The 17,446-nt window shown below is 38.9% G+C and overlaps 1 protein-coding gene across 3 annotated transcripts; it reads right to left on the reverse strand.

Moving 5' to 3' along the window:
• Nucleotides 1-545: 545 nt before the first annotated feature.
• mitd1 (microtubule interacting and trafficking domain containing 1) lies at nt 546-17,382 on the reverse strand. Of its 3 annotated transcripts, none has more exons than XM_033022557.1 (8): nt 16,829-17,378; nt 15,429-15,584; nt 13,536-13,637; nt 7,912-8,048; nt 7,437-7,520; nt 6,544-6,659; nt 4,983-5,043; nt 546-793 (listed from the first exon to the last, which is right to left on the reverse strand). In XM_033022557.1, the coding sequence occupies exons 2-8, from the start codon at nt 15,571-15,573 to the stop codon at nt 698-700; spliced, it is 741 nt and encodes a 246-aa protein (XP_032878448.1). In that variant the 5' UTR covers nt 15,574-15,584; nt 16,829-17,378; the 3' UTR covers nt 546-697. The 3 variants fall into 3 exon arrangements, with proteins under 3 accessions (XP_032878448.1, XP_032878450.1, XP_032878451.1); XM_033022559.1 differs by lacking the exon at nt 16,829-17,378 and adding an exon at nt 16,622-16,784; XM_033022560.1 differs by lacking the exon at nt 7,912-8,048 and having other exon boundaries at nt 13,510-13,637; nt 16,829-17,382.
• Between the last annotated feature and the right edge of the window lie 64 nt (nt 17,383-17,446).

Here is a 17,446-nt window from a genome sequence, read left to right on the forward strand (position 1 = left end):
CACCGGGAGCCCGCGGGTCCCTGGAGGGAGACCGCTTTTCAGGGCTTCCGCAACGGCGACTTCTCCCGCCCGAGTTGCGGGGTTGAAGAGCTCCGGGAGCGGGGCCTTACAGCACCGCCCCGCGCGGCTTGGAATGGCTGCGGGACTGCGAGCGCCCGCCGGGGGCTCTAACATCAAGACCCGGTGCGCGACCTTGCATCACCCGGCGTGGCTTTAATGGCCGCGGGACAATTCACCATCGCCTGCCGGGGGCTTTGACTTTGACTTTGACTCTGACATCGGGGGGGGGGGGGAGAGTGCAGTGGAGAGATAAGTTTTTTTGGCCTTCCATCACAGCAATGTGATGGATGTTTATGTAAATTATGTTGTGTCTTGGGTCTATTTGTTTGTAATGTATGGCTGCAGAAACGACATTTCGTTTGGACCTCAAGGGGTCCAAATGACAATAAATTGAATTGTATTGTATTATATTGTATTAACATGGGGCTGTAACAAAAAAACAATTGTATACCAAAATATTAAACATTTTTAAAAACCCTGCAGAATTGTTAGGTTTAGCATTTTCAGTTTATTTTTGATAACACTCAAGTTCAGTGTGCCAAGCATTCAAGTAATAGTAACTTTATTACAAAATATCTAAAGTATCAGTGACATAACATAATAGTAATAAAATAATCTGAATCGTCATTGCTCCAAGCTATGTATTCTTTGTATGCTTGACGTGGAAAATGTCTACTGTAGTTTCGTGACAATGTCTCAGGTCAAAATCACAGTAACCAATGGAAAATCGGCCCTGGAGACAAAAGATGAAAATGATTGGGAGCATTGTTTATGTCATTATAAAAAAAAGTGAAACACATATTTTACAGTACACTACTGATATAGTTTGGACTTCCTAATTTATATTTTGACCTCTCGGTTGAATTTTTCATGTGTATGACTGCCAGCTTATACAGAAATATTGAAAGCTGCATCCATAAACGTTCATGTTGTGTATGAATTGTAACCTAAGATAGACACAAAATGCTGGAGTAACTCAGCGGGACAGGAGAGAAGGAATGGGTGACATTTTGGGTCGAGGCCCTTCTTCAGACAGTCAGGAGCGAGGGAGGTAAAGATATGGAAGAGTAAGGTGTGAAAACGAGAGATCAAAGGGGACGATGTTCAAGAAATTGTAGAATGGATCATTGTTAGTTGAGGGGGAGGTGACAACGAAGCATACAATCAGTAAAATTTAATCTGGAAGACAATGAAACTAGTCGGAGAAGTAGGTTGGGGGAGGGATGGAGAGAGAGGGACAGCAAGGATTCCTTGAAGTTAAAGAAGTCAATATTCATACTGCTGAGTTGTAAGCTGCCCAAACGAAATATGAGGTGCCGTTCCTCTAATTTGCGTTGAGTCCACACCTAGAACCGTGGATACAGTAGATAAGGCTGGAGGAGGTGCAAGTGAACCTCTGCCTCACCTGAAAGGACTTTCGGGATCCTTGGACAGAGTTGAGGGAGGAGGTATAGGGACAGGTGTTGCATCTCCTGCGGTTGCTGGGGAAAGTACCTGGGGAGGGGGTGGTTTGGGTGTGAAGGGATTCCCCTCTGGCCCCTCACCCTGTATATCAGCTATTTTTTCTCTGAATTTTGCCCTGATGCAGGGTCTCAACCCGAAACACCGAATATTCCTTTGCCTTCACAGATACTACTTAACACGCACTGTTCCAGCAGTTTAATTTTTGCTGAAATAGCTTCTTATTGCATATTAATTCACCGATTCAAGAGTTTGCTTACTACATAAGATTGAAAGAGGGAGCTTCATCCCTCCATAAAAGAACAACCTCACAGCCCAAGGGAATATTATTGGCACTGAGTCAATCAGGCCATACAGCAATGACTTAAATTGCGATCAAAATATAACTTTAAGAAAGCAAATTTACATCGCCTGTCCGCCATGTTACATTAATAGGAAAGACTATTCAAAACCAACTTAAATAAATTAAGCCATGAAAGTAATACAGATTTTTAACAGTTAACTGGATCAACAAAGGCAGTAATTGTAGTGTAAAATATTCCTCTCACTTGGAAGCCAGGGAGACATAGCACAATTTAGGATATGCTGAACAATTTTCAACAGAAGAAAATACGATGAAAGACTTTGATTAATTAGATGTTTAATGTTTATTCTATGTGTATAATTAATAGAGGAATAAAGCAAAGAGCAATCTACTGAAGTAGTTATATTTTGTAATGCTGCAAGAGACCCTTACTTTAAAAAGTACATATTGATAATTCAAACATTTTAGGATGGGCCTGTCCCAGCAATCGGGGAGATGGCTAGCCCTGCCAGCAGTCTGTTCGTTTTTTCAGTTTTGTTATTTGTAGCGTCTGTTAAAAGTTCTTTTATGTTCTTCGGTTTATTTTATGTGGGTGGGCGGGGGGGGGGGGGGGGGGGGGGGGCCGGAAATCGGGGGAAACTTTTTTTCAAGTTCTTTTTTTTTTTTTAATTTAAAAAAAAAAAATTTTAATTAGTAGACATATTATAAAGCATAGTTGCATATTGTAGTAAAAAAAACTTTTCATATACATCAATCATACATTATTAAAATTTCCAATTGTCGATTACTTCTACTTCTAGTGGGTTTTTTTAATATAGAAAAAGAGAGAAAGAGAGAGAAAAGTTACAAATATCAAAAAAAACAAAAAAGGTGGAATGGATTACTTATAATACGTCATTGGAGATAGGTTCGTAGATTATAAAGTATGACTTTTCATCTAATCCTGCGTTCAAGTTTCAGTTGGGTTTTCATGCCGGGCCAATCTATCCCGTCAGATAATTAATGAATGGAGCCCATATTTTATCAAAAAGTTCTTGTTTGTCCATTAAGACAAGTCTAATTCTTTCTAGATATAGGGTCTCCGACATTTCCACAATCCACATTTTAATTGTGGGGGTCATAGGGCCTTTCCAAAATTTTAATATTAATTTTTTCCCGGTTATTATACTGTAGTCGAGGAAATTTCTTTGACTTGTTGTGAGTGTTAAACTTTGCTCTGATATTCCAAGTATTATTAATTTTGAGTTTGGATCCAGTTTTGTATTAATAACTTCTGAAATTATTTCAAAAATATCAGTCCAGAAATGTTTAATTTTTATACAATTTGCAAACGTATGTGTTAAATTAGCATCTAGATGTAGACATTTATCACAAATAGGAGAGATTTGTGGGAAGATTCTATTTAGTTTTATTTTAGAGTAGTGTAATCTATGTAAGACTTTAAATTGTATTAAAGCATGTCTGGCATTTAACGAACATTGATGTATATGTTGTAAACTTTCGTCCCACAGATCTTTCGTTATAGGATGACCTAATTCATTTTCCCATGTGTGTCTTTCAAGTTCTTACCCTCCCGGAGATGTGATCAATTTTCGGATCACTTTCTCCAGGCTCTGCGGTCTACCATTGCTGGAGCTGGGAGCCGCCTCGGACTGTTGTGTGCCCCACAGCGGGACGCAAACTTAACATCGGAGTGGCTGGGATCCCTTGCCTGGGATCGCTCCCACCGCGGCCTGCGGACTTACATCAAGGGCTCGCCGTTTCGGTAGAGGCCGAGTCGGGAGCTCCAACGCCGCAGAAGGTTCGTCCAGCCCCGACGCGAGGTTTGATCGCCCGGCGCGGGGGAGCTGACATCCCCCTGATGTGGGAGCTAATCGCCTCGACGCGGAGAGCCCGAATGGAGGGCTCGAGGCCCCCGACCGAGGAAGAACAAAAGGAAGAGACTTAAACTTTATTTCGCCTTCCATCACAGTGAGGAATGTGTAGGGGTCACTGTGGTGGATGTTCATGTTAAATGTGTTTTTGATGTGTTGCTTTTAATTGTATGACTGACCTGGCCAGTGAAATTCCTCGTATGTTGCAAAACATACTTGTCGAATAAAATCTGATTCTGATTGTAATCAACTGGAACGATGCAACTACACACAGACACACACATCTTCCTTCACCAGCCCGTTATGCAGGCGGTGCAAAGCCAAGGTGTTAGACACACACCGCGATGAACAGGAAGGTTGGCGCTGTAATTAAGACGGCTAGCACAGTGTACGGTAAGTCCTTTAAAAAGGGGGGGCGGGGGGAGAAGGAATGGAGACAACTTTTAATAAGCCAGAGATATACAGCTGTGAAACTCGGCGGACATTTAACATTACCGGTCGGTTATCCTTGGTTCTGAAAACTACTGCTTACCTTTTTTTCCCCCCAATGAGCCAATGAAATTCACCGGTCAACCTACAAGAACCTCCGAGAACCTTCGACATCCTGGCAACCCATTAGGGCCTCCTGGCGACCCACCTACGGCACGAGAATTCTCGCTACTCTCCATGGCGGCTTCATTCTAGTCGCCACTATTTTTTCAACATGTTGAAATATTCGCGGTGGCCATAATGAGGCCGCGACTAGTTCCCAGAATGCAGGAACTCCTCGCGACCATGAAGATGACTCCCCAGCAACTAGCCATGAACATGTGGCGACTGCATAGTCTCCTGCAGTCGCCTAAAAAGCCGCCTAAGTGGGACAGGCCCATTACTTTCAAGAGTGCATATTGATAATTCAAACATTTTAGGATCAGGTTATATTCAGATTTCCCTTACTCCATGTTTCTGACCATTACCTGACCTGCCACCATTACTGTCTTGTTAGTAATGAACATCAAGGTACAACTGGAGAATGAGTTTTCTTCCAGTCTATCATGGGACATGAAATCACACCAATCATCTCAAAAGCAACCAGAAATAAGTTTGCAGAGAAGGCAAAGCTACTCCTCCAGGAACTTTGCTTTCTTGCTGCTAATCTTCTGTGGCTGCACTGGATGCAGCAGGAAAATGGGGACATTATAAGGGGACAATAAACGAAAGTTGTTGTAACTAAACCACCTGTTACGTTTTTCACAATTTCATCTCTGATGGTGTAGAATTATCTCATCCTTCAAAAAACAAACCTGTGTTTTTTTAAAGTAATCTAATCCTCTTCCAATCTTGATTATCCACCCATTGTTGAATCTGTCATGAATCAAAATGTTACAATTACAAACATATTTTTAAAAAGGCAGTTTTCTAAAATGAAAAGCAAAACATAAATTAATGTTCTCATGAGGATTATAGCAATATAATAATTTGCACAAGAATGTTAAAAATTAGTTGTAAAAAAGGTTTTATAGCCAAAAAATAGAACCAAGAAGCATCTGTAAATATACCATTCACGTTCTATTGAAGCAGTTTTACATTTCTCTAATTCATAGTTTGGGACATTTAACTTTTAGTATGTTCTCATTTCAGTGTAAAAGCTTGAAGGGATTAAGAAGAATGGAAGCAACATGTGGATTACATCTAGTTATTACTTGCACAAAAATGAAAAATCTATTTAATGTAGAGTAAATTAGCTAAAATCAATGTATTAAGGTAACTAAATAAGGTTACAGATTGGTCAGAACATATCAGTACTCTGAATGGTTTTGCATCCATTGGAGAGTTTGAAGAACCTTAGTCTATTTACATAATTGTAAAATCTGAAACTAATAAAACGCATAAGACTGTGAGCATGTTGTAGAAAGAACTAAGATTAAAGCTTCAGGTAATGACCTTTCATCATAATGTTTTGCACATACGTAATCAATCTGAAATGTTAACATTGTTTCTTAATCCATGAAAGCTGCCTGACCTGCTACATATTTTTTATATCTGTCTGACTTTCTTTGTATTTTACTGTTTACTAAAATGATCTGATATGTGGTCCATACACGATTAAAAGGAATAAATAGTGCTCCTATTTTCCTGTTTCAGCCTTTGGAATACAACGTCAGCTGATGTAGTGGGTGTTAATTTTTTGCATGCCTTCTAGATGGCAGCTATGGTTTCTGAATGGATAAAAGGTTGAATCATAGTAGCTACGTCTTTGTAGATACATAATGTATATTGGACTCTACAATAGTGCAATATTGCAGGAAAACATTTGGTCCATCAAATTCTCTTCATCATTAAGCAAACCAGTTAATTTCACTTTTCTACTACGCCCATTACACTTTTTTCTAGTACCTAATTCCCTTGTAAAAGTCATTTGGAAATCTAATTCCATCAGCTTTTAATCTAATACAATGAGCACACTGTGGACTGCTTGATTGTAATCGTGTATAGTCTTTGACTGGATAGAACGCAAACTAAAGCTTTTCACTTTCCCTCTGTACATGTGACAGTATTAAACTGAACAATCCATTTTACCATATTGCATAATTTTATTTTCATTTTATGTCAAATGCTATATAAATGCAAATTTGTGTTAAAAAGAGGAAAAGGCAGGACCAACGTTTTAATTACTCTTACACAAATCTAGATGTTAGTAGCCACTTTGAAGGTACAAATGCCGAATGCTTTCACCATTGTCTCAAATGACAAATAAAGAATGCTAAGATCAGTGAACAAAACCTGCGGACAAAAGCTAAATAACACTAGAAACGATAAATTAGTAATATCTCAAGCTTAAAAGAACCTCTACATCTAAGTTACCTGATTTCTCGATCGTGTATTGAAGGGGAGTATATCACCTCCAACGTTATATTGTACCTCTGCAATGACTGTTTTATTTCCTCAAGGCCGCTGGTCTGCTGCGCATTACCAGCATTCTAAATTGAATAGAATGGTGAAATAAAAGATGTATCAAATTTTCTAACTATAAATGTGGTAGAAATATCATCAGCAATACAGCACGCACGTTTCCTATAAATCAAACTTAACATCATATGAATATAACTATCCAATAATTTTTGGCATCACCTCAAGACATTTTTTCTTCCTTTTACGGTATTCATACACCATAACTGAAGACATGAACAATCTGCTGTAAGATTCTATCCCTTATAAAATTGGCCGATAGGAAACATACAAAGATAGGTAAGGTGCTCCTACTGTCATATTAATTATGCAAACTATGTTTAAAACTTTTTGAATGATGTCCAGACTTTCGGGTAGTTTAATGACTGGGTAAAGGGCTATTTAACTTGGGGAGTTTACACAGTATGGCTAAAGGACAAGATGTGTTCTTGGGTCTTCTGACAGCTGTGTATCTCTAAACAAACACAGCTAAATGTCCACTGCCAATTCTTCACTGCTGAAACTTTACCCCTTAGGAAATTTCACATTATGCACATCATAACTTTAGCTATTTCAACATAGAAGTATATCCGAAAAATTTATTAGTGTGAACATCTGATTCCAAAAACCAGGAGGCACTTTGAATATACAGTAAATTAATTGTTCAACTCCATGTTGGTATTATTAACACTTTTAATAATGTATCTGCAGCATTCTAGCTTTAGTTCTTATACTGAATTTGTTACTGCCTTGCAATGAACAATCTGGCCTTCTAACAGTAATATGATGATTCACTGTAAATTACATACATCAAGTGAAGTCAGCAGATGGATAGTTTTCACACTGCAAGGTCCTTTTACAAGCATCTCGCAGAATTTCAAGAAGTTGTACACCTTAAAAAAAGGTATAAAATTAGTATAGTTTTTATAGGTTGTTATTTGTTTTGCATTATTGGTGTGTTTCAGTATACAAATTCACTTCATTATCTCAACATATTTGAATATTTATAAAACATTTAAATTGGGACTGGTATTCAACAATAGGAAACTTCAATTGCTTTCATTTAACAGTAATTGAGATAACATTGTCAATTACATTTGCCTATATAATCTTAATGTCTGGTAAATGTGGGGAAAACTGTAATACCAACAATAACTTTTCTGAACACCCATTGTCATGAAAGTAGTTTGTCAATTAATAAAAATAAAATCAGTGATCTTGTTTACAAATTAAGGCAAAACCAATCAACAAAGCAATCCAATAGCGCAGTGGAATAATTATCACCTGGTGAACATGCCTGATGTATGGATCTTCCACCCAGACCTCAGTAACAAATGAATCGAAGTATGGTTTGAACAGTTTTTCATAACAAAACCCCGTAGCATCATCTGGAATTTTGATCTGTTCGTGGTATTTTCCTTCTAAAATGCAGAAATTAGTAAGTTTATATACACCATTTTCATAATGTTTTTAGTCAGAACTTTGGGATTATAATTATTGCACGTCTTTTTTAATTTAGAATTTTAAAATTCTGCATCACTTCATTTGTTAAGAGGAAATATTAAACCACAGGAACACAATGGCACTTGAAGGCAACAATATTATAAATAAAATAATATTAACTTTAAGCAATTGTTTGTGCACAGAACAATTTCTAATTGTGTATTTCAGGTTCAATTCTTTATAGCAGTTTAAGTTTTAAGATGAATTGATTTATCTTATTCAGAGAAAAATAAAACATTTATGCTGATTTATTATAATTAACTGTACTCATGTTTAAGAATTCATTAATTATCAGGAGGAAAACTGATTTTTTTAAAATCTGAGGTAACAAATCTTCCATCATTTCATGAGATAACTACTTATTCAGTCCAGCTCTCTTGATGAAGATTTTTATATCCCAAGAACGCAAATGGCAGTTATGTTGCGGCACCAAACGTGGTGGATAAACAGTTACTTTATTCAGACATAATAGGTTCGAAATACATACGTTTGGTCCTCTAACAAATTCTCATTGCTGCTGCAGTTGAGCAAGGATGTTGTCTCTAGCTCAGCTACCTGTCGACTCGTGATCTTCAGGTGAGATCTGCTTAAGTACTAGGACACTCCCCTTAACCAATGACGTCACATGACAGCCCTCGTAACCACTGACACGGGTTCGACCGTAAGTGGTCTGACCATCAGGTGACGCCACAGTTAGCACATTTGTTTTAAAATTAAAAAAAACATTTTACATTAAAATATAATAGAAACCTTTATCATTAAAAAAGAAACCTATTAATTTATTAATGTTCTTTAGAAAAGGACTTCCTGCACTGGATGCAATTGCATCCCCACATGATGATCAGCTGTAACTAGTCATGAAAAATGCCCTCTGAAACCTTTATTCAATTTTAACAAACAGCTGCATTTTTCCCCCATATTAGAACACATTTCCAATAATAGGAAGGTTTAGGTGATTGTTCTTAGAGCATTGTGGTCAGTTATGCTATAGGAAAGATGCCATTAAGCTGGGAATAGTGCAGAAAAGATTTATGAGGATGCTGCCAGGACTCGAAGGCCTGAGCTAGAGGGAACGGTTGGGCAAGCTAGCACTTTATTCCATGGAGCTCAGAAGACTGACATTATAGAGGATATTATAGATATTAGAAAATGTGGCTGAATGGGTGACAAGGCATTAAAATAGATGGCATCTTAGACAGTGACAATAGTTACCAAGAATCACAGCGAGATCAGTTGGCAAGTGGGCTGAGGAATGACAAATGGAATGTTTCCAGCATTCCAATAGCAGGAAGAAATATAGAAGGTGGATCAGTAGCAACTGAAATACTTGCCTTTATTAGCTGAGACAAGATAAGAGCAGGGTGGTCAACTTACTACAACTCTGCTCTGGTAACACATTCTTGCTTTCCTATGTCTTGTGACCATAGCGTTCACAACCCTTTAGGATGTGTAACTGGTGGATATTGTATTACATTTTCTTATTCCTCTTTCACTTTCTTAATCTCATCAACGTACAAGATTAATAGTGTATAGTTAGAGGGAACATTTGGCCCTTTGTTCCATACCAAAGATCTCATGTTAAACAGCAAGGCTTTTAGCCCCACCCATAACCTATCCCTTTTTTACTGGAATGCTATGACAACCATAGTACAGAGCTGCTTTCTTTGGATTAAAAGAAACTGTGGAGATTTGGTTTGGTTGAATTATGAAAGAGCCAGATAATAACAGGAATGTTGAACAAGAGATTGGTAAAGAGATTTAATTAATTGGTTAAAGGGTTAGAGGGATACGGAGGATTTTAACTTTTATACCCAAATACCGTGATCTGAAACTTGCTGGTTATAAGGCCGGAGAAAGCTGTAATGCTCAGCACATTTAAAAATTACCAGGATAAGCATTTAGGTCCATATATTACAAAGCAGAAAACTGGAAAGAGAGAGTTAATAAATCAAGATTTTGCCAACATCAATATGATAGAATTGATGACCTCATGTGAATGTGGAACTTGCTTTCACGGGAGTAGCTGAGGCAAATAACACAGATGCATTCACGAGGAAAAATATGTAAATGTGTGGGCAAAGACTAGAAGAATGTGATTTGATAAACAGGGTGATAAGAGACTTGTAAAGCATGAATTTTGCATGTGAACTAAATAAGTGTTTTCATTGCTTTAAATAGCGTTATTATTAAGGTAGTTAGTAGTTAAACTCCTCCTGTCCCTCTATGCTTCTATAAGAACACTATTCTTAAACTGTATGAAACAAACCCAAGAAGATTCCATTGAAATATTTATGTTACTTTCTATGGTGAGGAGGACTTATTTCGAACATTGCATTGATCACTAATATATCATCATTAAGGGTGTTGAGACGTTGATATAATTATATCACCTGATACTGTAACATTATCCGGGTGTTTGTTTCTGTTACCCCCTCACCCCCCCCAAACTAAAAAGTGTTTAGAAGGAATAGTAAGTAACCCATTGCAGGAAGGATGTGGAGACTTTGGAGAGGGTTCAGAAGAGCTTTACCAGAAAACTGTCTCGTGGGATTAGAGGGTATTAGCTACAAGGAGATGTTGGCAAACTTGGATTATTTTCTCTAGAATGCTGGAGGTTGAGAGGAGACCTGAAAGAAGTGTATAAAAGTATGAGAGGCATCGATAAGGTAGACAGTCAGAACCCTTTTCTCAAGGTGAAATGGTCAAAGACTAGAAGGCATAGCTGTAAGGTGAAAGCAATGCCGGATTTAGATGAAGAGAGGCCCTAGGCTATTCCACTTGTGAGGCCCCTCCCAATCCCCCACCCCCATGACTAGAGAAAGATGGAAGAGTCCACCAGATTGACACCGATGTGCAGCCGAGAGTGGCCAAAAGCGGCTGGAAAGCTGCGCTTTTTATTTATTTACTTATTGCCAGTGCTAGTTTCGAGTTATCAGCTTAAAACACTATTATTCTGAAATGGAGGGCAAGGAAAATTACTGAAGTGTTGTTTAGAGATTACAGTGCGTTGTGACTGCATATGTAAGAAAGGCCTATGACTGTGTCAAAAATATTATACACCAGGCCCGTACGAGGCTTTTCAAAAAGGGAGGTTGCATGGCAGGATTACAAAAATGTTATGTGAAATAAGTGCACGCAGTGCATATCACAAGCGCGAAGCTGAAAGTCCCTTGCGGCCGGGATCCAGGGCCCTTAAGCGGGCTCTGGAAGCTCTGGGGTTTTAGATGCTCTCTGGTGCATTCTGAGCCTTATTTTGGAGCATTTTTGCACTAAATTTATGACCAATATTTCCGAAATAATTTTGGTTGAGTCAAGAGTAACGAGTGGATGGAATGGGATGATTGGGGTCATTGTTGTATACATTTTTTTAAATCAAGAATTGAAGTTGACCTTGTTTTAATAATCAAGCTGTACTGTAAAATGTTTTGTAAAATGTTATAGAGCATGCAAACACTGCAAATAAAATACTGTACATTTTTGCAGTAAATAAAATCTTTTATTAGAATATGTTCAAAAGAATTTACTTAATTACGGGCTAATAATGGGAAAAAAGCTTATACTCAAATTCTGGAAAAACGCTCCTATACCAACAATAAAAATGTGGATTTCAAACATGTTCGAAACATTACATCTGGAAGAGATGAGACTCCTCCTAGCAGGCAAAGCAGACCACTTCCAAAAGACGTGGTCTGCATTTATGGACTTATTACAAGCATAAGGTGCAATAATAATTTAAAAAATAAATGGTGCCAGGATCTGGTAACAGGGGGTGAAAAATACGGTTGGTATATCCCTTTTTGCGGAGTTTTTTAAAATAATAGAGCGATTGTTACTCTTTCTTTCTTTCTTTTCTAGGGTCTATTTCTTAACTTTCTTCTCTAACTCCTTTTCTAATGGGCTTTCTTTTCCCAACACTTTCCTGCAATTTCTATCTTTTTTAAAGCTCAAAAAAAATAAAATTAAAAAAAATCTTTTGTGTGTTGATTTGATTGCGTTACTGTTCCACTGTGTTAGTGTGTGCACATTAAAAATATGATGCAAAAAGAAAGTCGCAAACTATGGAATTCATATTTTTCAGTATTGTTATCAAGGAAAAAAAAGCAGTTCCAATTGTTTGATATTTTTCATACGGAGGAGAAAATATAATTGCTCTAAAACCTACCTTAATTTTGCAATCTCACTAAAGATAATCCCCCTTTCCCTCTCCCCCCTCCTCCTTCCCCCTCCCTCCACCTCTCCCTCCCTCCCCATCTTTCTCTCTCCCCCCTCCCCACCTCTCTCTCCCCCCTCCCCACCTCTCTCTCCCCCTCCCTCTCCCTCCTCCTCTCCCTCCCAGGCAGCGAGGCTCCGACTCCGCACCGCAGACACCGCAGCCCCCCCCCGGCCCAGAGAAACGGGCACTCCCGCAACTCAATATTCCACTACATATCTAGAGTAGACACGAGTCATCGAGGTGATTGTGTAGAGTGCAAATGGAGATCTGAACGCGCCCGGGCCCACTGCGCGGAGAGACGGCGTCATTTTGCGTCGCTACAGCGTCACTGGCTTCCCCAACTGCGCAGTCGCGGATGGTCGCAATCTTTTATCTCCCAAAACTTCCAGCGGGCTGGAACCAGAATTTCGGGTACTTTCGTCAAAGTGGAAACGCTGATTGCGCTCCGAAATTTTTTTTTTCTTCTGGATTTTTTTTACTCTGGGGAAAAAACACCTTGGCCGGAGGCCCCCTAGAATTTGAGGCCTTGGGCTTCAGCCTACAAAGCCTATAGGTAAATCCGGCTCTGGGGGAAAGGACAAAGTTTAAAGGAGATGTGCACGGTGTGTTTTTTTCTTTAAGTGCTATGTGCCTGGAACATGCAACAGGTGGTAATGGAGACAGATATGGCGTTTAGGAGGTTTTTAGATAAGTATATGGATGTGCAGGGAATGAAGGGTGTCGATCATGTGCAGGCAGTTTATCTTGGCATCATGTTTGACACATACAATGTGGGTCGAATGGCTTTTTCCTGTGTTGTACTTTTCTATGTTCTGTGTTTCCAAGCATTGTTTCTGTAAGCTTAGACAGTTATCCTCCTCCTTGATAATAATGTTTATTTTTTATGCAGCTAACTGCTCAGTGACGTGGCTGATAGGTTTTTTCTTTCCTTCACCAGGGGTCATTGTAACTGTCTTTCGTACCTTCCCAGATGAGATCAGTTAAATCAGCCTGGACCAGGAAATTAATACAGCTTTTTTCTTTTCTGTATGGCGCAGTATTAGAGTAAACAATTGAATTGTTATTCTAACTTCTGAAGCATTTGGAACATTTACAATCTGAAGCAAAAATAATGTATTCTAATGATTAGATCTTACATGAAAAAATATGCCAAATGTGGAACTTACAAAAATATTACTGCAAAAATAGTTACTTTCTTTGAGGTCATTCAGCTGTTCTTTAATTTTTTCTGCTCGATCCATGTAGTCTGCTATCTTCTTTCGATAATGGACTTTTTTAGCTTCTTCCTTTGTAGCTGTTAAAAGAAAAAATCCTTAATTAGTCTGCCGATCATGTTATACACGACCGTATAAAATTGTTTTGCATCCTGGTTCTATTTTTCTGTGAATTTTTTACTTTAATGACTCGTGCTAAGATGCACTACGTTGGTTTTGGAAACCCTCTGGTATTTCTTTCATCACAGACAGCTGAAAAATAATTTGGCAATATAAACAAGACTGCTTTCACTTTAAACATAGACCATCCAATGCTGGGATCACCGTTACAATCTGCTTGAATTGCATTTTGTATTTGTTTTCCAACCCAAGACATGGTGCAGTTACTTAGTTTTTAAGAAGGAACTGCAGATGCTGGAAAATCGAAGGTACACAAAAATGCTGGAGAAACTCAGCGGGTGCAGCAGCATCTATGGGGCGAAGGAAATAGGCAACGTTTCGGGCCGAAAACAGGGTTTATGTGTACCTATGGTGTGCTTGATGTGCTTCTGCTTTATTTAGATTAGCCATCGAATTTGGTTTCACGTCTTGGGCTTTCGGGCCTAATATACTTTAGTTGTCCCCAATATAGATTTTATACACAGAACAATCAAATTAGTGTACAAAAAGAACGCAACTCTATATAACCTTCATAGAGGTTTACTTCTGTGGATATGGTCAGCACTATTTCACTGCTTGTGTCCACACTAAGTCAGACGAAGAAGAGTCCTGACCCGAAACATCACCTATCCATGTTCTGCAGAGATGCTGCCTGACACGCTAAGCACTTTGTTTTATTTTGTAAACCAGCATCTGCAGTCCCTTGTTTCCACATACTTGCTCTGTGCATTATTTTTCTGTAAGTAATTTATTCTTCTGCTTCTGAGTTAGTGCTCATGTTCAGTTTACATAGTGCATGTGAAAAACACAATTTTTATAATTATTTTTTTTACTTTCTACTTTATTCATAACTAAAGAATTGTAAACGTATTTACTTTTACAACAGCATTAAATACATTATGTTCACGTGAGATCAAAGTGTTGGCAAGTTACATTCAATATAAGATATGGAGACATCATCACAACTCTATAAATATGCATTAAACACATTGATTCTGTGTAAAATGGTGATTGAAGTTTACTTCTATGGAGGTCAGCACTGTAACACTATTTGAATCCACACTAAGTGTGGGCAGGTGCTTCAGCAGAGTCCTACATATGCACGTTTCACTTCACAGTGAATGATCAGAAGTAGATCCTGAAGATATTTTCTTCTGTAATCCATGGAAACTGGAACAATTATCAATGAAATATCTGTAGAAGGGTCCCGACCCAAAATTGAAGTTCTCTGGAGATGCTCCCTGACCCACTGAGTTACTCCAGCACTTGTGTGTATTTTTTGGTAAAGCAACATCTGCTGATCTCTGTCTCTACAATTATCCATTTGTTGTCTTTTTATTTGTTGTAGTTGATGTAAAGGCTTATTCATTACAGGCCAAAACCTAAAACTGCAATCTTCCATTCTGATTCAGTGACACTGCACACATGCCCAATAAAACAATCAAATAGCTTAAAATATTACGATATGATAAAACTTTACTCATCCTCGGAAGGAAATAATATAGAAATATAAAATAGAAAGGTGACATTTCAGGTTGGGACCCTTCTGATATTTCACTGATAATTGTTACAGGTTCCAAGGATTACAGAAGAAAATATCTTAAGGTAATATCTATGGGAAAATGAAATTATTTTCTGAAGGTTCTAGAATTCAATTTATAAAATAGTGAATAAACTAGTAAATCACAGAGAGAACTTTTAACGCTCATCACCTTTCAGAACTTCCATCAGAAAATGGATGCCTTCCTGATAACAAACCAATGCATCTGGCAAGCGGGATTCATTGTCCAATTCGATCGCCCTCTTCAGCACAGTCACGGCTGAGTTCTCCATTCCTGCCAACACGCTCCGAGACATGGCAGCTGAATCTACAGTTAATGGAAGTTGATAAAACACCTTTAAAACAGCAATAGATGCTAACTGGATATTAGAATAAAACTCAAGATGTTTCCTCATAAACATGGGTTTAATGTTATTGGACACATTAAGAAACATATTTTGGCCACTAAACCTTGTTCTAATAAAATCAAGAGTGTCTATCTAATTGGCAGAGGTTGAAAGAAAATAAACTGTTCCTTTTCATGTCTTTAAGTTTGATCATGCTATATTATTTCTCCACCATGAGGGCACATGGAGTGGAAATATCTGAGGTACAATGATGGTTGGGAAGCAAGGGCGGGGGAACAACAAAAAGGTGACAGAGCAGGATTGGATCTCTTCACAATAAGGCAAACAATGATGGTTAGATGTGGGGATTGATTCTGGTGAAGATGGGCAAGTGGAGGAATCCATGAAAACTTGGGAGGGATCAGCAATATAATGGGAGATAGAGCGGGAGCTTGATGTGGCCTGTTGTACAAAACATTTATTTTTTCAAATCTGCATTTTCTTTTGGTGTTTAGAATAAAACTGTGAACCTTAGCTTAGCATCTCATATGATAGACTTTGTGAAATGGCATTTTGAAATCTATTTAAATACCATCCACAGGCATGCCCCTGGCAATTACTATGTTCACCTCTTCAAATAATTTTCTATTTTGACAATTACTACACTTTATAAATTCATATTAACTTTTTGACAACAAAGTTAACTCCAGACGAGAGTATAATAGGGCTGAGTTAGAGAGTTAGGAATAAATATTATGTTGACGATTTGGACCAAGTTTACAAAATTAGGTACAAGTATCGGGATACAGTGTAAGTGAACAGAAAACTATAGCCGAGAAATTCAACTCCCACAGATGAAATTGAACCAAATTTCAGGACCAAACAATGAAGATGAGAATGGACCTGTCTCACTAACAGTAAAATAGTAACACCAAGATTTCCTATGGATGGCGAGAAATCCCAGTTATCAGTTCAATGCAGGAAGAAGCAGCGATGTAAAAAGCTTAAAGGAAATTACGTCTCAAAATCCATGTCTTTGGCTACTCCGCAGTTCTTCCCTCTCCCCACAGTTATTCGGTCAGTCGTGTTTCTAATTACTTTCTGCAACTGGTAACTCTGTGATTCCACACAGAAACAGCTTTCTCCATTTAATGCCTGTGATATCTCTTTCCTCTCGGTCTGATGCATCACCCGCGTCGTTACTTTCGCCTGCGCCGGTACTTACTGTCACCCGGTACCCGAGGATCTTGTCCTTCCAAAGGCCAGAAAAGTGCCACTTAGTGGTCGCTTGTGTCAGGGATCACGTAAAAGATCGCAATGTAATCGCATCGTAGCACAAGGATAATTGCTGGGAGTGAGCGGGGGGGGGGGTTAAAATAATATATCACTAATAGGATCGATTCTGGCCAGAATGCAGGAAGACAGTGTTTATAAACGCCGGTCGCTGCTGAGAGTTGAACCTGCCTGGGGCAAGGGCGGCTGTGACTGTGAGCCGGGTGGGGTGGGGCCTGTGCACGGAGATGTTTTGACCAGGAGAACGTTTAAAACACAATAAAAACGGAAAATGCTGGGGCCACTCAGCGGGTCAAGCGGCACCTGTTGCAAGGGAAGCAATCGCGGATGTGATTCGGGCCTGGGGTTGAGGGGACCGCGGGGCGGGGCCAAGCTGAAGTGACGTGTGATGGGGCAAGGACCACGTCTGAGTGACGGTCGACAAAAATGCTGGAGAAACTCCGCGGGTGAGGCGGCATCAAAGATACCAGTGGAGCAGTATCTTTGGGCAGCATCTATGGAGCGAAGGAAATAGGCGACGTTTCGGGTCGAGACCCTTCTTCAGCAAGTA

This window comes from Amblyraja radiata, chromosome 6 (genome assembly GCF_010909765.2).
Source record: "Amblyraja radiata isolate CabotCenter1 chromosome 6, sAmbRad1.1.pri, whole genome shotgun sequence".
Classification (NCBI taxonomy): Eukaryota; Metazoa; Chordata; class Chondrichthyes; order Rajiformes; family Rajidae; genus Amblyraja; species Amblyraja radiata.

Bases quoted from the DNA above. Each gene is read 5' to 3' on its own strand.
- mitd1 (XM_033022557.1), bottom strand. From the start codon at position 15,573: ATGTCTCGGAGCGTGTTGGCAGGAATGGAGAACTCAGCCGTGACTGTG. The intron at 13,638-15,428 runs GTGATGAGCGTT...TTCTTTTAACAG, and splicing joins TCTGATGGAAGTTCTGAAAG to CTACAAAGGAAGAAGCTAAA. The intron at 5,044-6,543 runs GTAACTTAGATG...GATTCATGACAG, and splicing joins ATACACGATCGAGAAATCAG to ATTCAACAATGGGTGGATAA.